We start from the raw sequence: 24,544 nt of genomic DNA, 5'->3' as shown, positions 1-24,544 counted from the left end.
CATCCATGGTGGTGGAAATGGCAATGTTAACTCACCCGTCCAAACCAGTGATGTTTCAGGAAAGAAAAAGAGCAACACAGAGAAGTTTAGTGTAAAATTCATCATTCCCTTGTCAAATAGACCCCTATTTGTGTCACATATAATGCATTAATTGCAGAGATGCTTTACATTTCTAAATAATTTTGCTTATGCATTTTAATTTCTTTGCTAAAATTTGGCAAATGTTTAAAAAAACTGCAGTTGTGTTTCTGTTAATATTTACGCATTTCCATGTTTTTTTCCTTAAATCAGTCAGCTGCATTTGCATTTCCTCTGTAACCTCTGATCATGATATGACAGAAAGATAGGCTTTTGCAGTTGTGTTATTCAGTAACATTTAAGGCAGTCCTGACCTTTCAAGGATTTTGAAATCAAGTCTGTTCATGAAATAGCAGTAATCTCTGCCCCAAGCAAGGAAAAGGGCTCACAAACAAAACACAAGGTCAATAGGCTTTGAAATGTAACTTCAATGAGATGCCATGGAGAAACATCTGAAATAAATAGACACAAAAGTGAGTGTCTGCCCTTTAAAAATATTTCATTATTAGTAGGTGAACTGAGCCCAAATATTTCATTCCAGGAATTTCAAAAGAATTAGTTACACAGAAAAAAAAAAGAAAAAAAGGCTTTTTACATGTAAACACTTCTCTTCCTTTCATGCTTTGAAACTTTTTAAACATTTTTCTCATCCTTATCAGAATGAAAAAAAAAAAATTGGTAAATAATATCAGTTTTCAGTGGATTAGAAATTAATGTTCTTTAATATTTTCTATCAAATTTACTAAATATAAATGCAGGCTACTGCGCAGGCCAGTTAATTTAGCAAAGTAGTCTACCAAACTGGCATGGATTTGGCAGACTATCTATGTAAGTCTTTTGTTTTGAAGTGAACTCTGTGGTTTTGTTGGCAGAAGACATGATTTTGGAGATAACTTTGATGTTAAATTCTACATACCCCAAAGACATGTAGAAATTTTGCATGTTCCTTTCTTCAAATAAACCTCTCATGGTTAATCTTCATTTGACCTTGTTTCCTCCTCAATCTGTCCTCTGGTAGAGACATCCATGCTGTGTTCTATTACATGCACATCCCAACTCCACACCACAGAAGCTGATGTGGAACCTCAAAATCTGAAAGCCAAAATATTTCCATGACTTTGTGTATTACACAAACAACTGAGATATTGCTCTTTTTTTGTTTATTTTACTGCTTTGACTTCAAAACAAAACCCAGGGATTAAGAAGAAATTAAATCCTGGTCTATTCAAAGAACAAACATTCTCCATAGATATTTCATAACTTTGGGGTTCTCAGTCTGAAGGAAAATTGGTCAAGTCTGTACTTCATTGTTACTTCAAAATTTGGTTCATAGTAATTAAACATGTAAGCCTTGATAGTATAAGATAGAAATACCGAAGCAGTAATTCTTGTTTCTTCACTGAAGAAGGTAATTCAGAGAAGCGAAGCAAAGCAGAGGAGAAGGCAGAGTAAAAAGAAAATTATTTGTGCTAGTTTGGAATTAAATCAGTGGAAAGCTGATTAGTGTCACAGCTGGTGCTGAGATCCAACTGCGTATGCCAAGAGAGCACAGAGTTTAACGTCCAACTTTTAACAGGTGAAAACCCATAGAAGTTTGTCAACTGGGGAAGGTCAGAGAGAAAAAGTAAATATCTCAGAAATTTCCTTCTTTTATTGAAATTTATTCATTATCTATAAAATTGATTGTTTTTCTAGTAACTCCAACCTATTTGTACTCTAATAATAGCTCAGATTGAAAGTGGGGATTTATTTTTTAGATTTTAGATTAACTTTTTTCCTTTGGTGCAGATCAAATCTATCTGCTCATTTTAGAAAACTTCAGTTTAGGAATTACTGACACTTTCCATTTTGTGTCCCATAGCAATTTTATTCATTTAAGTGCAAAACAAAACATTTAACACTACTTAAGTGTAGAACAAAAATGTTCTGGGTTCTGAATTGAGGAATTCATCAGGGAAAGTTTTCTTTTTTTGATAAAGACTATTTGTCAAAACGCATCTTGCAGAGATTAAGGATAAAGCCCTAAAGGAGGCCGGGACAAAAAAAAACCCAAAAAAACCCATTGGTCAAGTCCCTACTGAAAACACAGCTTCTACCACAGAAATGCTTTTCTTCACGACTTAGGGATTTATGCAGACAGAATTTCCTGTAGCGTTCACATAGCAGTTAGGTTGTACAACATTATGTAAATATTGTTTTATACCTACTAATGAAGCGGATTTTGTTACTTGTTGCATTTACCAAAAAAATTCTGGAACTGTTTTCCAGTTAAAGATGTTCTACTTGGCTGGCTCTCTTCTTGCTGACAGTTTTAGTGAAGGGCATATTACCTCACTTATTTAGTCTTTTATTTGCCTGATTACAATACCAAGGGTGTAAAACCAACATATTAACACCAGCGGGGATGTATTCATTAGTTTTCCACAGACTAACATCCTTTTCCACCTGCATCATCTGATTGAAGTGCTAAATAGCAACAAATAAAAAGTCATTTGTCAGTTTTCTGTAGTGCCCCAAAATGTATCTCTTGTAGTTTTGGTAAGTATTAAATACCTATGAAATATTTAAAGATTTATACTTTCAAAGTGGCTGTGATATCATTATCCCTTACTGTTTTAATTTGCACCTGGAAAATTAAATATAGATGAAAATTGGATTTTTTTTTTATATATCTTTACTGGTTTTAGTGCCTTCATGTGGTCCTTATATTCTTTACCTCGGCACCAATAACTTGGTGACATTGTCCTTAACTGCAAAATTTTCAACCATTAGGTTTGTTGCTATGGCTATGACTGTTCCCACTGTAATGTGTTAAAATAATGTGCAAACAAATTGATTCCATCATTTTGAATCTAGTTTCTGAATGAGAGTTAATTATGTTTGCTGATATCCTTTTATGGGTTTTCTTTGAGATTTTGCAGTATACACTCTCAGCATTGTGAGTTAATATGCACTCCTTCACAAATATTACATGGGAAAATTTGGTTTCTGTACCATCTGTGCTCTGTATTTGTTTACTTATTTAGCATCTCAGTAGTAAAGTTGCATGTCTTTGAAGATGAAAGCTTGGAGAGGTCACACAGATGCAAGTTTATATCCTACAGTATGAATCAAGTTTTTTGCTCGTTTTTGAACAGTGAGGAGAAAAATACAGCTGATGATAACGACCATGTTACTTTTCATTTCAGCCAATAAAGATTGTTCCAATGGTTCTTTGTTATGTGCTTCAACTAATCAATGTATACCACTCTCCCAGCGTTGTGATGGAATCGCAGACTGCATTGATTCCAGCCTTGATGAATCTGGCTGTTCAGGTACTTATTTTTGCATAAAAATATAATTTGAAAGAAAGAAAGTGTAGTTATTTCCTACTGAATGTTTTGGCAGTCCTCAAACTTGACTAAGGTACCTCTACTAACTTTGTCAAATCATGTTAGGCATGAATTTTCCTGATGAAAGTGAGAAAAAGATGAAGAATAATGTGCTTAAAATCTTAACATCTTCACAAGGGGTGTTTCTTACCATATAAACACATAGGTCAAAAAAACCCCCAACTTTTTGTAGTATACTTTTAGGACTTCTCTTGATTTTAGCCAGTTGAGTTAACCCATATTGTTGAGTAACAGGGTTGCTTATTTGTGGCTTTTTCATTTGGGTTTTTTTTTTTTTCAATTGTATTACAAATCCAGATTGGAAAATTAACTAACTAGTAGTTGATTTAACACAGTGCATTTGGCAAAATATTCCTGTTTGATTTGTAGTAGTTAAATGCTGGAGAAAGATAAGTAGAGGACAATAATACACATTCAATGTGAAGTAGATTTTTATTAACTAAATCTAACAAACACATAGGTGATGGTCATATAAATAATTAAATCTAGATTCAAAATGTCCACTTCAATTACAGAAGGGTACTGCAGCTCTTCCCCAAGAGAGATATAAACTCTTGACCAGTTCTGTGCTGACAGTACTCTGCCAGCTTAGCTCAAGTTGCATTAGCTGAGAATTTAACTCTCTCTTTGTATAATTTTTTAGAGTTATGTGATAAAATTCACAACACATATGCATTACAGTGATATAATTCATTATAGTATATTAAATGTCTATTCACAAACTAAAAGTTTTACAAACACTTATTGGCAGGAGGCATCCACAAGTTTCTTTGGGAGTGAAATTTAACCACAAGTATTGTGTTCACTATCTCTCATAGCATCATGAAATGGTTTTGGTTGGAAGGGACCTTAAAGATCACAAATTTGCAATGCCTCTGACTTGTGCAGGGACACCTTCACAAGCCCAGATTGCTCATGTGAGAGAAGGAATCATACTTCAACATTAAAAAATACCACTTCTATAATGATGAGAGAACTCATACTTGGTAAATTTGATTTATAAAAATTATTTTAAATTAAAATAATTTTATTCAGAAATTAATTCAATATTCAAGAATATGGTACATAAACTAGTAGACATGCATAACAGTAATTTTAAAAACTATTTTTTCAGAAAGCAGACCTTTTAAGTAAGTAATGCACTTTTCAAAATTTAATCCTGAAACTGAAGGTGTCTACACTGAATAGCACTGTTATATGCTGCAATAAACCATTTCATTTTGCATATATCCAAAACTCTTTAGGCCTAATTAGTATATTACCAGTTCTTTTCATACTAAAGAAGATGGAGGGGATTCTTTTGAGGGGATTCTTTTTTGATTTTGAGTTTTTAATAGCTAAAGAAAACTAAACTAGTAAAACTAAGCTTCTTAGTAAAATTAAATGTGATGGTGTGGAAGGAAATCCAAGTTCAGGGACATCAAGAGGTTTTAAGGAGTATCACTAAGTACTTAAACAATTTTTATCTTTTAAAGCCCTATTTCTCTTGTTCTTATGAGAATATGATTCCAAGTGTTAAAATTCTGAATATCTTTAATGGAAGGGCTGGTCACAAAGGAGTGTCTGTTCACTAGCCTTATATAAAACCTATTAATATTAAAATTGACTTAGGTACTAATTAAATATTAGTTCAATTCTTTTGGGTCTTATTTTATATATTCCTGTTTTTTGAAAATCAACTAAGTAGCAAAAATTCCATTTCTGAAGTCAGATGAAAATCTCATTTGAGAAAAATTTGAAGCCTGTTCAAGTGCAGCATCAGGTTTTCAATAAGCTCAAGAGCACTCCATTGCTTCTAATATTCTTATGACTTCACACTTCTATCACCAAGTCCAGATATAAAAAAAGTTTTAGAAGTGCTAAGCACTCAATAGGACAGGCGTGGATATTTTGCCATTTTGAAAATTAGATAATGACAAATGTAATAAAAAAGAGGGGGAAATCACAATTTTTACCTTTATGTTTGCAGCTTGTCCTGAAGAATACTGCAAAAATGGAGGAAAATGCATAATCAAAGATGACATCCCATTATGCCAGTAAGTTTCATTGGCAATTGACATGTGCTTGAGGTTGGAGAAAGCTGCTGTTGAAACAGGTGGTTTGCTCCCTAGGGATTGAAATTATATTTGGTAGAAGTGTATTTTAAAAAGTCTCTGTATGTCTACACTATTTGTATTTACACTTAGTGAGTGAAACCACATTTTGAGAAGAATGTTATTTATCAGATAGAATTTTCTGTAACTTTTATCTTTAATTTCATGACACAACCTTTTGGCCTGGCACGCTAAGTTTTCTATCTCATGTTTTACTGCAACATTTCAAAACACGTTTCTGTGCCTTATTTGCAGCAGGGTGTTGTGTACCTCCGATGAGATTTTACAGCAGGCCACATACTCATCTTTATCTTCCTGTTAGGCATTTAGAAAAAGAAAGGGGTTTTTTTCACTTATTCCCCCCCCCCCCCAAAAAAAAAGGGGGGGGTTAAAAATATGCTTACATTTTTTTTTCTGGAAATACTCTCTAATAAAAAAATAACATCTGCAATTCTGATGTAGAATGTACTAGCCATTGGAAAGAGTCTCAGGATATCTGAAGCAACTCATTCACACAAGATATAACTGTTTCCCTCTGGGAAATTAGAGGAGACTTTCTAAGTGCAAAGAAAGTGATGGTATGTGTTATCATGCTTTTGTCCTTCACATGCTTCAGTGGAGCTTGCCAGAGCTTTGCCAAATTACTAAAGAAGTAACTGTTTTATCACAGTAGCTATCTTAGTCAAGATTAGATGCTAAGGTTTGTCTCCTAGTTGCCAGGAGAAGCACATTAGTAATCCTGCTTTGTCTTTCAAGACAGGTTTATCCTTGATTGGCGGAAGAAGTGTAATGTATAACATAGAAAATAGGGACATTCATATAAGGTATTTCAATTTGGGTCTCAGAAAAAAATGTTAATTACCTGCACATTTCTCCCAAAATGTCCACTATACTAGAACACAGAATGAATGGTCTCTTGACAGAGAATGCAAAAATGTTGGAATATCATCAAGGTGGCTGCTTCAAAATTATTTGAACACATAGAGAGAAAGGGGACAAAAACAATAGAGAAAGATTGCAGAATGAAAAGTCAGCAGAAAATAAAGGGATTTGCAATAGGAGGTTTGTAATTTGTAGATTAAATCATTGATCAAAAATAAAATTGCTTGTAGGGACAAAGCTCTGGGGGAGAAATTGAGATTTTAAGTGTACAAGAGAATTATGAGAATTGAACTTCTGTTCAGACTTGCAAGAGAAAGTAACCCAAACCTGCAAATCTTTTTTATCCACAGAAATAAAAGACAGTTGGAATAAAAATAGTAAATTAAAGTAGCAACTAGGGTAGTTTACCTCAGTATTCAGTAAGAAACATATTTAATTCTGATGTAATGCACAGGCAATCAGAGCAAAGGCACAGGAAAAAAAATCCTCAACTGGGAGATTAACATAACTTCAAAAGCAGTACTTGCTTGTGTTGGGGAAATTGGTCATCTCTGCCCGAGAATGCCAGAACACCAGTGCACGTTGCAATAGGCTTTCTGAAAACTGCCTCTAGGGGAAGTGGCTGGAGAACTACAAATGGCAACAGTCTGATATCAATACCATTCAAGGCTTTATAATATTTGTAAGGAATTATATATATAATAAAAGGAGAGTTAGTCATTACTAAGATAAACTTCTGCTTGACTTTTTAAAATTCCACATCAAGACCATAAAAATACAAAAAAACCCCAACGAAAACACCCCAAAAACATACCAAAATAATTTTAAATGTAAAAGTATATCAGTTTTCAATACCCAGGGGGAAGACAATGAAACACCAAAACCAAAAACAAGCAACCCCCCAAAACCCCAAAACAACTGAACAAAAATAGAAATTATCATGAAAAATATGCTATTTTTTACCTTTTAGTTCTCAGTCCTTACTCTAAGTTTTCTGAAAAATAAATGATAATTTTAGCTAGAAATATCTTCCTCCCTTGAGAGCAACTGTTCCTCTAGACTGCAGGATAGGTCAGAAGAAAAAGCAGACTGTGTAAGAGTGCAGGAAGCCTGTTCCACAGAAAGGAGACTCTTGAAAAGAACAGAGTCCAGATACTGCCCTGCCATAGAAGTGACAGAGTCTTCCTAGACACCCAGAGGCAATTGTGTGGGATCAAAGTGCTCTTAGAAGTCTCTGGGTTTGACTAATACTATTCAGTGGCGCAGCGGAAAAGGAGAAAATTTGTTAACATATTCTTTTCTCGCTATTTTATCTGGCAAAATGGATTCTGATCTTCCCCCATGTGAGATGATTGCGCTGTAGTTCCTATGAAACAAAACCTGAGTCTGGAGTTTTAAAAGTCGTTCTCAGGCTTCCCTGGAATGTTGGTTTAACAAAAAATTAGAGTGGACCAGTCCCAAAGCTTCATTTGTTCCATCATGTTCCTATAAGAACTGAAATTGCTGCTCATTTTAGGTTAGTTTTAGGTACACTGATAGAAAGGAATAGGCTTTCTGGAAAATATTTCTGCTGGTGGTAACAGCTGAGTTTTTCTGTGGTTTTAATGCAGTGGGGTTGAAGTAGTTGACTGTATATGCTTCTTCCAGTAGTTGAACCTGCAAGCCTGTGAACAGTGAATTTGCAGTAGCTGCTCAGGCAAAAGAAAGCCCTAGCATTTGAACTATTTGAAGAGACTGAAAGCAGATAGTAGATTTTATACATTTAGTGCTTCTCCAGTTCCTTTGATGCTGTATGTTTTCACATGTGTGAACTTGTGTAGCTTAGATATATATAAAGTTAATACTTAAGGCACCACCCTGTCTTTCAAGAGGAGGTAACTGAGAGGGATCAGTAGCAGTGGGAGGTGAGCTCTGACATCCCTCTGTGAAGAGATGTCTGTAGACCTGGTAGAAACAAAAGCAGTGCATACAAGTCTAGATAAAATTTCAGTATATATTGGAGCAGGTAAGAAAGCTGATGTATCAGGTTGCTGTAATTTTTGTTCATTCTACTGAAAACAGCATCTCTAGGCTGGTACATAAGGACTGCAATAACATCAGTGGGATGCCCAGTGTTTGAGAATGTGACTGCTTAGTTCTGGTGGATGTTCTCAGTGAGAGTATGTGAGTAAATGCAGGGCACTGGTGTTTGGGTGATGGTTATCTTCCTACTTGAACAACTTGATGGCTGTCCTGCTCCTGCTTGGTATTTGAATTTTTGAGTTAGCTTTGAAAGGCACTTGCACTTGTTTCTGCTGTTTGGTCAGGAGAGTAATTGGGGTGCATATTGAACACATTTGTCTTGTACTTTCTATTTCATGGGTATTTTCTTTGTCTGCCAAGCTAGATGGAGATTTAATCTGAAATTCTATGGCCATTCTCATTTTAAAAAATGTGACTCCTATTTGTCCTGAATGAGGTCTCTTCTGTAGTCAATGTGCAGACAAGTGACTGGTGCTGGCAATCAGCTACTATGATTGCACCAGCAAATCACAATAATTTGAGCAATAATGACTAGAATTTTTGCAATTTCAATCCTCCAATTTCAAAATCATTCCTTTGATTATGTGTATGCTTTCCCCAACTGCTTGTCCAATGTTTCTTTGTGTTTGTTTTATTTTTGCTTTAAAGTGAGACCACAGACTCCTGGAAATATAGGAGAGGAGTATAGAGGAGAAAAAGCAAGCTGGGAGAAGTGTGTTTCTAACACACTAAAAGTGGAAGGGTGAGGGTTCAAAGATTATACTAGTGTTGAAAGAAAAAAAACCACTGAGAACAGAAAAAAAACCAAAACACCAAACCAGACTCTTCGTACATGCTTTTCATTCTCATCCAATTGGACGAGAGTCATATTAAACATGCACATTCAAAATGTACTAAACTTCACATATAATAAATATTAAATCATCATCAAATCATCAAATGGTTTGGGAAGGAACCTGTAAAGTTCATCTAATCCAACCCCCCTGCAATGAGTACTTTCATCTTCAATTAGATCAGGTTGCTCAGAACCCCTTCCACCCTGACTGTGAATCTACCCCATCTCTGGGCAATATATTTCAGCATTTCACAAAGTTAGTTATAAAAATTTCTTTCATATATCTAGTCTGAATCTCCCCTTCTTTGCTTTAGAACCAGTATTCATGGCCCTGTTTCTCCAGGCCCTACTAAAAATAGAATTGTTGAAGTTGGAAAGGACATAATACAATGCTTGAATTTCCCTTTATTTTACACAAATATTTTCAACATAATATACCAAATTTCAGAGTAGATACACTGACTAGTAGTAAAGAGCATATGAGAGCACTTTTATTCTTGTCTGATGTAAGAAGGTTCTATCTTTTGCAAAAAGAAAAAGTAATTGCATTCGCTTAATGAAACAATCATATTACAGATTAGAAATAAATCTTCATTAAACAATTTTTAAAGTCACTGAATATGTAAAATCTGTCTGACTGGGCTGTAGAGATTGAAATTGCAAGGAGTCATTATAAATAGATAATTAAAAATTATTGTCTTTAAAGTTGTTTATCTAAATGCTGATTTGGCCCAAAAAACAAAAACAGAATTATTTTATTTGTTTCTCTCATGTGATAAAAGTAAAGAAGATTACTTTCTCTTTTGTTTCTTTTTAAAAAAGAATTGGTTTTACAGGGTAACTATTCATTCAGAGAATTGGAATTCTTGCCTATTCCTTTTAGAAAAGCTACAGGTTAAATCGGTCCTCTTCATTTTACTTCTTTCTTTCTCATTTTTGCAATGAACTTATTTTAACACAAATGGTCTGTTTTACATTGCAAACAAAGTATTTTATCATGAGTAGTACAATAGCAAACAATATTTCACAAAATTAAAAAAAAAAAAAAAGGGAGTGGTTTTGGTAGTTGAGACATTTTTTCAGAATTTTCTTTTTTTTTTTTTTTTTTTTCAAAATACCAGCTTCTAGTAAGCATGATAAATTTTTGAGGAGCCCTGCAAGTGGCATGCAGCATCACATAATGTCTTGGTAGACTGTTTGATACCTTTTCCAGTTAAGTATCATATATGGCAAAGGAGGTAAATCCTACATCCTCACTGGACAGTATCTTTCAGTAACTAACATAGGGTTCTTCTTGGGTTTTTTTCCTAAACATATTTGAATTTGGTTCTATTCTTACTTGTTCTGTGTTACTGGATTTTTGAGGCCTGATGGTGGTATTTATCTTTAAAAGCAGGAGGATTGTTTTTATATCACACAAGATTCCAGGAAATGGAGTGATAATAGTATTCCAGCCTAAGAAAATAAAATGTTTGGAAGCATCTGGAATGTGATTTGATGGAAATATGAAGTTTAACACTGATGATGTAGAAACACCAATTCATGAGTAAAGAGAGTTTATAAAAAGAGGAGAAAGCAGTTTCCATTTCAGCTACATTTTCTCCTGCTCTTCTCAGAAATTTCTACCTCAGAGGGAGGATTGCTGGCATAGCAGCTGCTGATTCACTGCAGATTATCAATGGTTCAAACAAAGCAAATTGGTACTGATTTCATTCTTCCCTAGGAATTTTCTTTTAGGTTTACTTACTGAACAAGTGGGACATGGGTAAATTGATAATGCTATATTGAGCATATACACTTACTCAGGAAAGTTGTAGTCATGAAAATTAATTGTACATAAAGGAGCAATGATATAAGGATGTAGCCATGAATAAAAATGAAAGCTGTGATGAGTAATCAAAAAGATAAGATACTGAAAACAAGTGTCATGTTAAGATTTGGATTTTGGGAAGCAAAGACATATCTACAAACATACATAGCTGGTAGAGAGAAGGGTTTTTTTCATATCTTTCCTTTACCCAAGTCTCATTTGAAAAGTGATGTTGGTGCAAATCACATAACAAATTCAGGTTACCTGAGTTGGGTAAAATTAAGAATAGAAAGACAAGTTAATACATCTATTCTCCAGAACAAATTAGACACAATTCGTCATGAAAGAAAATATACAAGATATTGATGGAAATGCATTTTAAATGTTTGCTTACAGAAAACTGTTTCCTAAAGATTTTGTTCAGTCTTGATCCATTCTTATTTGGACACTTTTCATGAAATCAAGATGCTTGATACAACAATACTCTTGCCTTTTAGTTTTTCACGTTTCTAACTTCATGGCCTTTTCCAAAGGAAAATCCCAGGGGGATTATGGTGCAGTGCGACAGAAACTTAGCTGCAAAAATCTTAGCATTTGGTCTGTTTTCCAATAGTTGGGATGAAACAGCTTTTGCTTCTCATGCTGATTGCCTGCTCACAGGATGTTCAGTGATCATTTCTCAACAGAAAAAAAATAGAAAATCTTTTTAATCCTTCGTATATCAGAATTTACAAAATACTGTTCCTTCATTTAGAAAAATATATGTCAAATTTCTTTAATGAGTTGGGATTTTTTTCATTTAGTTGTACTAAGTGACTTCAAAGTAAGTACATTTGGCCAAATCATTGTTATCTAGTGAGATACTTGCCATTGAGCCATTGTCAATGGAATACACTAGCTATCTTTTGTATTTAGAAGGAGTTTACTTCAAGTTTTGCTCTTCTTCTTCCTCTGCAGATAATAGTATGATCCTGAGGTCAGCTCTTTATCACACTGAAGCCAGCTGCTTCATGCATTTGCAACTTCTAGAAATGAAGAAAAAAACCCAGATATTTATCTTAGTTAAACCTAATTGAATACACAGGGCAGTTTGCCACCTTCTGCAGTGAGGCAGGGATGTGCCATGAAGTTCTCTTGTGAGTGGTCTGAATCAGTTGATCGCTTAATCCAATGATTTCAGAATGAATTTGTCTTTTTCTGATTTTCTTATTATAGAACTAAAACAAGGTTGTTCCCATCTAACTGCTAAAATTTGACTGCACATAATTGAAAGCCAGATGCCAGAGTCAATTAATAAATACAACTGAACAGACACAAAGGATAGTCTCAGAACACATTTCTGATCATGTCTTTTAGAAATCTCTAACATTTGATTCAAATGTAAGTCAGACTTCCTCATTAAACTCTTCATATTGGTCTTTTTTTTTACAGAAAAACAAATTTCAAGATATCTTTAAAACTGGAAACAAACTAAGTAGCTTATAGTCTTTCTCTGTTCTCCTGAAGTGAAATATTACTGTGACAAATGGAAAATGTTTTGCTCGAATGACCCATTGATAGAATCAGAAGAGCACTCACTGTGGAAGTGCTTATTTTAAATATGGCCCACAGGTCATTTTGAAAAACAAACTGTATTTTCCAATTGCCTCTTCATTATATGTTTGCTGAGTGGGGAGATTTTTACCAGTAAAGAAAATCAGCAAGGAATTTCTGGGACAATTTTAAGTTAAATAACTTGATGGACACTTTGTACAACCTTCTGTTGCAAAATTTTGGAGTTGAAAGGTGCTAACACAGCTTTGGGAACAAAAGTAACTGCATGTTTTAGTATAAAAGGTGAATTTCTTACATTATCAATTGCATTATCATTGCAACTCTCAAGATCAGAGAGAGAATTATATTTAGTAGGTGAACAAAATAATTGATATTTTAATTTGAAGATACTATAATCTCATTGAGAAAGGTATAATTTAGTAGCTATGGTGAAAATTACTTGGACATATAATAATGATTAAGCAAAAAAATTTCTCCTCAGAAATCAGCAATGGTTGGATCAGCAATGCTAAAGTTGCTGAAAGGATTCAACCTCTCTGATAAATATCCTACATTTCTCATTTGATTTTCCATTCATTCTTTTAAGACATTCAAAGCAAAATGAGGAAACTGCTGGGTGTAGGAAACCACAGCTGGATTTTTATTATTACTAATGAACCTTTACCTCAGAATGACTTATACACAAAACTCTAGACTTTATTACATTTAAAATTCAGGAGATAGGTTTGTCTTCAGTAGGGAAAAGCTTAGGATGTGGGAAGTGTATGTGTAGGAGAGGATGTATTTTGAGTAATGAGAGATTTTTTATATGGGAGAATGTTAATTAATATTGGATATTGGATGTTTGCCAAAGTATGGAGGGTCCCCTGGAGGGTTAGTCCTACTAATACCAGATGCTCGAGAGTAGAAAACATGGATAGGAAACTTTAAATCAAAACATTTTTTGTTCTGTTTTGTTCAAAACAGGAAAGAATAGCAGTAGGATAATAAATACTTTTCAAAAGAGGGTAAAAAGGGAACAATTGAGGAAGTGTAAACAAGGATTGCAAAGATTCTTGTTTTCCAGCCACTCCTCCTTCACATTCACATGTCTGTCTTTTGTTGACAGAAATTTAAAAACATCTGGTTATATCTATTCATAGGCACATAAATCACTATAAATTTTTGGATTATATTAGGTCAAACAATAATTTAGAAGTCTGGGTTCAGATAGTCTTACTTAAACTGAATTATGATCTTTTTTAAAATTCAGTCTCCCTGGATTTAAGTGAAAGTAAGAAGCAGTAAATGAGATGAAAACCAGTATTTTCACTCCCGAAGATTACACCTGCATGTATTACATGTATTACACCTGTATCAGATTTTGTTGTCCAGAATGACAATCAGCTCAGTGTTAGAGTCCTCTCTGTAGGAGGCACCTGCAGGATGCCAGTTGGATACACCTAATCCAATACAGAATGTGCCGTAAAAGCTGTAAGGGAGACTTTTGGAAAACACATATATCATGAAGTGTGTTGACAAGAATTTTGAAGTGTGACTAAAATGAGTACTCTGATACAGATAAGTCTGGGCTGAGGATGCCAGGAAAGATGGGAATAGTGGAGGTCTGTATTTGAGGATCTGTGCTATTGTGTAAATTGCATAGAATAGACATACATCCTGTATTCTGTACCAGCCACATCCTGACATTTGGCCTGCTCAGTCTGACCCACTAGACACACTGGTGTCACAATGTCATCAAGCTGTCTTGCACGTTTGCAATTTTCCCTCTTGTTCAGTCAGTGAGAATTGAAGTCTCCGAGAATTATACCTTTTGTGCGGTTGCTAGGTGGCTAAGGGATTTCCTAAAAGGAGCAAATTCTACTAAATTAAGAACTTTTGAACTTTTCTTGCAGCTTTTGCAGTGTTGACTGATCTGGAAAGCTCCATGCACTTTAATTTTAAACACATACAAACACTGAGGATTTTTCTCAATGCTTGGAAGGAGCTTTTCATGTTTGCTATTGCTCTAATCAGCTACTAGGCTACATCTCTAAGTGGGAAGCAGTAACTATGTGCTGTTCCCACACAGAAACTTGTGTGTCCTTTGGGGAAAAAAAAAACCACATACCTTTAAGCTAAAATAATTTTGTCTGCATCTGGTGCGAAAGTCATATTTTCAATGTACAGAAATATTTTTCATTAAAAATATGTATTGGATTGTAAGACATAAATGAACTTTGAAGTGTCCTCTGGAGTATATCAAGGTGATGCGGCTCATGCAAGAATTACACTATGGATCTCTACACCAGAGTTACTGCAGGAATAAATGTCTGTGGTGGGTTGACCCTGGTTGGCACCCTGGTTGGGTGCCAGATGCCCACCAAGCCACTCTGTGACTCCCTTCCTCAGCTGGACAGGGGAGGAAAAATATAATGAGAAGTTTGTGTATTGAGATAAGGACCAGGAGAGGTCACTGAGCAATTACCATCACAGGCAAACCAGACTAGACTCAGAGAAATTATTTTAATTTATTACCAATCAAATCTGAGTAGGGCAATGAGAAATAAAAGCTAGATTTTAAAATGCCTAACCCCCACCCCTCCCTTATTCCCAGACTCGACTCCATGATAAGTAGGTTAACTCTGCAATAGGACAAGAGGACACAATTTTATGCTGTTCTAGGGGAGCTTTAGGCTGGACATTATGAAGAAATTCTTCAGAGAAGGAGTGATTTGATATTGGGATGGCCTGCCCAGGGAGGTGGTGGAGTCAGTGCCCCTCTAGATGTTTAAGGAAAGACTGGATGTGGCACCTAGAGCCATGGTCTAGTTGAAATGGTGGTGGGTTATAGGTCAAACTTGATGATCTCAGAGATCTTTTCCAGCCTAATTGATTTTGTGATTCCTTATTTTCTCTTCCTCCTCCCCTCTGGCAGAGCAGAGGAATGAGGAATGAGGGTTGCAGTAAGTTCATCACAGGGGCAGCCACCATCACTTATGTGCTCAGCCTTGGCCAGTGCCAGGTCCATCTTGCAGCCAGCTGGCATTAGTTCTGTTGAGCATGGGGGAAGGTTCTGGCAGCTTTTCACAGAAGCTTCCCCTGTAGCCCCATTCAGCAGATACCAAAACTTTGCCATGCAAACCCACTGAAACCCAGTCATCAAGCTAGGCTTCAGAATTCAGTAAACTGCAGGTGGCTGAGCTTTTGTTTGTCAGATTTTAAATGATGGAGGTGAGAAAGGTTTGGGCTTAAATGAACTGTGTATTGAGTTTGTGCAACCAGATTTTGGTAGCTGGGAGGGGCACTACAGGTGGGGCTTCAGTGAAAAGCTGCTGGAAAATTCCCCATGTCTGACAGAGGCAATGCCAGCCAGCTCCAAGACAAATCTACCACTGGCCAAGGCTGAGACAACCAGAGAAGATGGTAACACCTCTGTGATAACATATCTAAGAGGAACAAAAAAGTTGTTTCACAGATGTAACTGCATGAAGAGAAGAGAGGAGTGAGAATATGTGAGAGCAACAATTCTACAGACACCCCGTTATCAGCGGAGAAGGAAGGGCTGGAGGAACTCCAGACCAGAGTTGAGATTGCCCTGCAGCCCATGGTGAAGACCATGGTGAGGCAGCTGTGGCCCTGCAACCCAGGGAGATCCATGGGGATGCAGAGATCGACCTGCAGCCCGTGGAAGAAAACCACACCAGAGCAGGTGAAAGCCTGAAAGAAGATTGTGACCCCGTGGGAAGTCTACACAGGAGCTGATTCCTGGTGGGGACCTGCAGACCCATGGAAAGAGGAGCCCATTCTAGAGCAGCTTTTTTGTCAGGACTTGTGATCCCATGGGGGAGCCACTCTGGAGCAGTCTGTTCCTGAAGGACTGCACCCCATAGAAAGGGACCCATGTTGGAGCAGTTCCTGAAGAGCTGTAGCCCATGGGAACCCAGGCTGGAGAAGGTCATGGAGAATTGTCTCCAATGGGAGAGATGCCTCAGTGGAGCAGAGGAAGTGCTTCTCTCCCTGAGCAATGTCAGAAACAACCTGTGATGAGCTGATAATATGGCCATTCCCCATCTCCCTGCACCACTAGGAGGAAAGGAGAAAGAGCGTGGCAAGGAGTTTGGGAAAGGTGTTTTTAAGATTTCTTTTATGTCCCATTCTCCTGCTCTGATTTTGATTGGTAATAAACTCAACTAATTTCCCCAAGATAAGTCTGGTTTGCCCCTTGACATTAACTGGTGAGTGGTCTCTCCCTGCCCTTATCTCAACTTGTGAACCTTTTTGTTATATTTTCTCTTCCCGTCCAGTTGTGGAGGGGAGTGATAGAGTGGTTTTGGTGTGCACCTGGAATCCAGTCAGAGTCAACCCACCACAAATTGTTTCCCTGGGGATGAGAAAACTAACTCACCAGGATGCATGATATTTTATTTGCAGTATGCATATTTTTATATTAGCAGACCTAGATAACAAATTATCATATGGCTTCCCAACTATGCTGACCTAAACTGTGCCTTTTCTCACCCTCTGGGCAGCCACATGAAAGCCAAAACCATGAGCATTGGTCAGAGAGAAAGACTTGTCATCAAGGCCAAGGTGTCTTCTCCATTTTTAACTCTAGTTCTGCACATACTTAGGGTACCTTGGCAGCTGTATAAAGTCCTTGGATAGAGGAATATATCAGCTGTGTATAAACACATGCATTGCACCTAGGCTAACCTCAACAAGTGCCTTTGTTGGAAAAGAAAACAGTATTGGAGCCAAAAATATGTGCCAATAGCTTCTTTAATGTAAGTGCTAGGTGAGATTATACAGTAAGGATTGTCTAAATTCTAAGATTAAGTGTGTTTGAGCTCTGGGTCATTAACTTACTATATTAGAAAATTATTTTTATTGCTTCATGAGTTTCTTGCTTTTACTTAGAACTTTCCAATTTCTTACTTTAATCTTTTTGCCATTCATCCTTATTAACTATTGCATTTTCCACTGATGAAATGTCTGCTCAACTGAGTTTGGTGGCAAAAGTTGTGCAAATGGATGAAAATTCCTTAGGGTTGTAAAATGGAGCTAACAAGTTGACTACCTAGAAAATGGACCCTGTGTTATGCAGTCCTTGCACACTTGAGTTTCCTATGCAAGCAGTTGATAGTGTAGCTTTGCATGACTAGGAGCTGAACAAAACATTTTTTAAGCAGTGTTACATAGAGCCAAATATCCCAAAGCTTGCTTTTCACAGAGCAGATTTTCAGTCTAAAAATAGTTATTTCTTCTCTGGTTGCCTCATTTTCAGATTTCAAGTACTCTTTTGCAATCAATTGATTTTTACTGATTTTCAGGTAAATTAAATTGCATGGTTTGATTTATATTGTAGTCTACAAAAAAAATTTAAAATTTAAAAGTCAGGAGTTATTAAGAAATTTCAACAGATGAGGAAAAAAGCTTTTATTTGCCTTGCTTTTCTTTAGCCTTTATTCTTTATCTTTTGCAAATCAATATTTTATTAATGTGAACTTTTTTGGGAACTTAGAAAAATGGAAGAAAGGTCTCCTAACACTCGTTAATATTTTAGAGTGTGGAAAATAGAATATGTTTACATAGTCATAAAAATTCACAAATATTTTCTTCCTGCCTCTCTGGCTTTTAGAGTTTAAGGTGAGATGATTTTGCAGAATGCATTTTAAGAGGCTACACAGCAGCTACTCATTGTTATAGTTCTAGTGTTTTAATAGGGGTCATAAAATTTTTCTTCATTTATAAACTTCCCTTATGACATCAGTAAAGTCATTTTCTTTGTTACTAGTAAGACCAGCACAAAACCCTACATACTGAGAGTGTTGTACTTAATGGAAGTAGCTGAGAACTTTTTTTTCTGACAGATCATAGCATAGTAGACAAAAGCTAAAAATGAACATACAGCTGGGTAGACAATACCACAAACTAGATTATACCAGTATAGTAAGTATTTTTCATTTAGCTTTTAAATATATATACATATATATATACACACACATATATATCATGCTTCTACAGCTATCTTGCTAAAACTTACTGCCTTTAAAATTCTTTTCAGTATGCTGATACTACAGACAGCAAGATACAAGTTTCTGTAAGCCTAGGAGTTGGTGATATACCTTTGTTCTGATCTACAAAAATCATACTGCCACAGAACTATGAACACCTCATTTCAAGATGGGACCACACAAAACAACTGTGCATTTAAATATAATATAGAAGTTGGTATATTATCAAATACTCTTTCTTAACTTTTAAAAATTTCATATTTATTTGTATTTTCATTGAAACCTATCAGAGAGTAAGGACAAAGAAGATTTTAATATATGTGAGAATGGGACCAAAACAATGGAACTTACCAGATTTTATTTCTGTCTGTTCAACATTTTATGTGGTAGAACCATTGTGTATTTGAAAAAGATGGTGAAACCCTATCAGCTTTCTCAGTGCAGTCTTATAACTACTAGTAGGTCAGCTTCACTTGAATTTTAGTCTTGTAAAAAAGTCTTCCAGAAACATTTTTCTTTAATCATTCAGAACTCTCTGCAATTCTACACTCTGAACTTCTAATGGTACAAGTTGCATTTGTACCTTGCACATTCTTTTCAGTTTTTTAATTTTAAGATGCATTCTTACCCGACATAACTCACTAATTTTTTTGCCCAAATTGTCATCATCATGCATCTCAGTTAATGCAGCATTGACCCTTCTCACTTGGATGACTACAAAGCTTTTAGGCCAATGGTCTTCAAAAGCAGCTTCAGAGAGGATCCTTTTTTTTCGTCTCTGCTCCCTTTTCCTTACTGCATCAAATGTTAAATATTGACCCTGCTTTCCTAGCCTTCATAATTTATTCCAACTCCATCTGTAATTTCTTATTTAGCAAATACAATTGGAATATGTTTTGATACTGCTTGCTCAAACAGAGAGTATAACCTGTCCCCTACCCAGTGCAGAACAATAACAATGGATGGTTTTAACAGGTCTGCACTCTTGACAAAGTGTAGAATACAATTAAACAAAACTGTTTGTACTAACTGAACAGAAGGTAGGTTTCTCTTTCAAAATAACTTAATTCCAAATGTTCATGAAACAAGGACTGAGCTCAGGAAGGAATTAGGCATATGCTTTCCTCATAAACCCAGAGGATCAAAGTGTAGGACAAAAATCCTGCCTTTGACATTTGAGCTTCTTTTACAATATTTTTTTTTCTTCAATCTCTAGCCTTGTTTTTTAATTACTTACTTTGTTCCAGTAGTATGAAGTCCTCACAGCTGATATTGGCATGCAAAAGATGGAACAAATTATTTGGCACATGTTCAAGATTATCTTTATTTGAACGTATCTTCTTACATCTATGAAGAATGCACAAGTAGTCACAAAAAATGCACAGCAGTGAACTGTACTATTCACTTCTTAAGGCAGGCTAGACTGCAAGATTTAAAGCTATGTTGATATTTCAGAAGTACAAATGTGCTGTGATATTAATCAAAATTGAGCTTTCCCCTTTTTGGCTAGCTCAAGAAAGTACTTTATAGATAACAAGGTCTTTGGAAAGAAAAGAAAGCAAACATACAAACAAAACTGCAAACAAACAAACAACACCTCCCCACACCCCCAACCAAAACCTTAGTTAATACCATGAGATAATCTCATTCACTTATAGCTTCTTCTTTGTCTTTGGAACTGGGAGAAGAACAATTTGCATTCAATTTAAATTATATTAACTATATTTCTTAAAAAGACAGGCACATTTTGCCCTGGTTCTGTAAATTCAAATTTGCTTAGACTTTGCTAAATATTACATGGTGGAATTAAAGTTTAGTTAGAAGGTTGATCACTTTTTCTCCTTTCATCTTTCCCTTTCAAGGACATATTAATGAAAATGAGAGTAGAATCACAGAATCAAAGAAATGTTAAGACTAGAAAAGACCTTTGAGGTCATTGAGTTCAACCATTAAACCAGTGCCACCATGTTTCTGCACTAACATATCCCTAAATGACCCATTTTTTTAACATTTCTAGAAATAGTGACTTCACCACTTTCCTGAGCAACCTATTCCAATGTCTGACCACTCTTTCAGCGAAAAATGTTTTCCTAAAGTGCAATCTAAGCCTCCCCAGGTGCAACTTGAGGCCATTTCTTCTTGTCCTTTCTGTCACTTTTTACTTGGTAGAAGAGCCCAACCCTCACCTGGCTACAATCTCCCTTCAGGCAGTTGTAGAGAGTGATAAGGTCTCCCCTGAGCCTCCTTTTCTCCAGGCTGAACACACCCAGCTCCCTCCGTCTCTCCACCTCAGACCTGTGCTCTTTCAACAGCTTCATTGCCCTTCTCTGGACATGCTCCAATACTCTACTGTCTTTATTAGTGTTACTATGGTGTTACTCTTGCTCATAGTGTTATTCTCGCTTAAATTATCAAGGTAAGGAATCATTTTTTAACTAGAATAAAAGCATTTTAAAGTTTTCTGGTGAATAGCAGAAATTTTATAAAATATTCCAAAAAATGCTATCTAGTCAGAGAGGTGTCTACATAGTTATTTTTGACAGAAAATATCCCATCTGACCAAGCCAAAACCTCTGGAATACTTAGAAGAAAAGAATATTTGTCTTGGTTCTTTGACTGTTTCTTTCCGTACAAGCCTGGGCGATCACTGTACAGACACATCAGGGACACGTATACATTACATGATGAAGGGGAGAGGTTCTGAGGAGATTATTTAATTTTTCAAAATATGAATAAACAACTTTTCTTCTTGTGAATGTAGTATATCCTCAATACCTAATATTTCCTTCCAATATCCCATAACAGCATCCTCTCTAATGTTACCAAAACACAAAAGGTGCCAGAAGACTCTTATCTGTGGCTCATATCATGGTGTAGTGCAGTGACCTGACCCTGGCAGGATGCCAGATGCCCACCAAAGCCCCTCTATTACTCTCCTTTTTAGGCAGGGGAGAGAAAATGTAATGAAAGGCTCATGGGTTGAGATGAGGACAGGGAGACATCACTCACCAGCTACCATCACGGGCAAAACAGACCTTGACTTTGGGAAAATCACTGATGGGCTCAGCCTTGCCAGCAGCAGATCCATCTTGGAGCCAGCTGGCATTTTCTGTCAGACACAGGGGAAGCTTCTGGCAGCTTCTCACAGTAGCCACTCCTGTAGCCCCACCCCCCCACCCCCCCACCATTTCCAAAATATTGCTGCACAAAACCAAAACATGTAGCATTAGTGAAACAGGAAGCACAGAGAAACTGTAAACTGCTTTTTTTTTTTTTTTGAGTTTAAAAAATTATTGAAGCTAAGTATTCAAAGCAGTGCCAAGTGTGTGCATTCCTTCTGACCAATTTCACTCTTCTTCAACAAAGAACCCACATGGAAATATTTTTTGCTGTTGTTATTTTTAGGACAGTTCAAGCAGCAATTTCAGACACAGATTTATGAAGCCTGGCAGTCCTGAGAATAATTGTGCAAGTCTGGAATTGAGGATTTCTGAGCTTAGGATGTGCAGCTTCCCTAACATAAAGTCTTCAAAAGCATACAAGCAATTTTAAAACCCATATCCCACCTACTTTCAAGAGGCTTTTTGATGAAATATCATTTAAATATTAATTAAGTTCACTCTTTTCATCTATGACTTCATCAGCAACAAGCTCATAATAGTGCTATCTCTCCTCCAGAACAGTTAGTGCTTGTTTCAAGGTCTTCATAAGAGGTATTCTGTGGATTTTTGTTTGCCTCCATGAAATCAGACCCAGATATAATAACACAGGAACTGCAGTAGTAAATTTTAAGTACCTAAATGGATGTCAAATTTCTACTTACATAGTGATTTATGATTCTCAAACAGTTTTTTGAAAAAACCCCTTTTGCATAACTGTGAAGGCATAATACATTTGTTGCAGAACCCTTGGATTTTCCTGTGTACTTAAATAAAAAATTGAAAACCAAATTAATTATCAGTACACTTTTTTGCTATTTATTTTTTATGTTATTGAAGCTCTTGGAAGTCTAGTGTCAGAATAAGGCAATGATAAATGTACATAGTAGTTTGAATAATAGATATTGCAGGACTTTATTTGTGAAGTACTCTAGTTTGTGAGTAGACTCTAGTTCAGAATATTCAGTCAATATTATTTTCAGTCACGTACTAAAGCAAAACTGGAATGATTATTCTGCCTGGAATCAGTGCTCAACTTTCAATAAGGCTTTTACTTTTTTGCTCATAATGTCTCATATTATATGCAGGAATAAATCAGATATCCTAAACAGCAATCAATATCTTTCTGTCTTTCATTTCTACTCACTTTTATGTAAATGCTGGTTTATGTGTTCATTTCTGCTGCCTTAGAGATGACTGTGAACTAAATTCCTTATAGGGAAATATCAATGATATTAATAGAAATGCCACATCTTGATCTGGGATAGATTTTATATATCTGTTATCAATGAGTGTATGAAAATTCATCTGTATTTTCTAAAGAAAGCAAGGGTAAGTTAGGAATTGATGCAGATAGATTAGCTCTCTAAACTCCAGTCTTTCCAAATAATTACTCTGAGCTTTCAGCCAGTTCAGGCAAACCACAATTATATGCAGATCATAAGGAATGGAAGGATTATTTGCCTTTCCATCCACATTCACTTTGAAACCCTATGTTTATAAAATGTCACGAGAAAAACACTGCATTTACTGACCTTCCTTATGATTAGCTAAGCTGGAGTTTAGGGGCCAGAGAACTACTTTCTTCCACTGCGTGGTTACCACAAAATAAGTACATTTGCTGTAAGTTTAAAAGGTGGATCCAGTAATGCATTCCTAACCACCACAGATATGGCACACAGGACACTTCTCCAATTCTTGGCTCTGGATTCCCAGTGAAGTCACCACCCACAAAGTATTGTCTGTGCAAGTCAGACTTTGGCAGTAGGCTCAGGAGCAAAGGCTCAGACCCAAACCATAAGAGATATGTCAGCAAACAGTTTAACTTCCTTTTTGCTGTGTGGGTGACCAGAGCAACAGGAAGGCTGCTTTTATTGAATCCTCATGGAAAGTAAGTTCTCAAAGTCTCTTTCTTGAGGAAGAAATAAAAGAAGAGTTGGAACGGAACTGCTTAGGGACAAGCTCAGGAAAAAATAATTAACCTCAAAAATAAATAAAATCACATAAAGGTTTATTCACAAGACCGCCAAGTGCATGAACACCAAGTGTGGATCTCAAGTTAACCCTTAAACCTTCAAGAAAAGACTGATAGTCTGAGGTACTACAAAATTCCAGTGGTGGAATAAAAAACCAACAATATTCAGTTCAGTTTATAAAACTGAGAGGATCCTTCAGTTTGCACTGATGTTCATACAGGTTCTACAATATGTATATGCCTGCAACAAATCCTGTTTCCACTCTTGCCAATATGTTGGCCCCACAGGCTTTTTATTTTTCTATTCATTCTTAAACATTACAAGAAGTTTGTAGTATTAAATAACATGACAACAATAAAAGAACCAATTCTTCAGCTGATGTAAATATTCTTCTCTCCATCTGTAAATGTAAAGTGAAAAAGCCAGTCAGCCTTATACCAATGTTGACTTCATAAATTAGGCAGTTTTTTGCTCATGTCTTATCAAAAGCAAATACTTTCAAATAGAACTTTTTTCAATTGGTTTGCATTAGGCTTTAAAAGTTTTTAATAATACCCTGAATCTAATTATTCTTTTTACTTCAATTTGTTTCTAAACAGTCCTTCACAGAGTTAGACATTTATTGACCTGTATAAACCACAACACTTGACCTTGACTTTTTTTGAGCTCTGTTTGAAATTTGTGAAAACCCCCAGTCCTTCAAGTACATGTTCTGTGTTTGAATGGCAGTTGCCATTTTTGAATGTTC

The 24,544-nt window shown here is 35.9% G+C and overlaps 1 protein-coding gene across 1 annotated transcript in view; it reads left to right on the top strand.

The window, feature by feature from the left end:
* MALRD1 (MAM and LDL receptor class A domain containing 1) overlaps window positions 1–24,544 on the top strand; it is a 236,672-nt gene that overhangs the window by 184,638 nt on the left and 27,490 nt on the right. The window contains exons 34-35 of the mRNA XM_038161885.1: window positions 3,267–3,392; window positions 5,440–5,506. Coding sequence (XP_038017813.1) covers window positions 3,267–3,392; window positions 5,440–5,506 — 193 coding nt within the window. The remainder of the gene's footprint in view (window positions 1–3,266; window positions 3,393–5,439; window positions 5,507–24,544) is intronic.

This window comes from Motacilla alba, chromosome 2, assembly GCF_015832195.1.
Source record: "Motacilla alba alba isolate MOTALB_02 chromosome 2, Motacilla_alba_V1.0_pri, whole genome shotgun sequence".
Taxonomy (NCBI): Eukaryota; Metazoa; Chordata; class Aves; order Passeriformes; family Motacillidae; genus Motacilla; species Motacilla alba.
The sequence above is the reverse complement of the archived record's forward strand: the minus strand, read 5'-3'. Positions and strand labels throughout refer to the sequence as shown.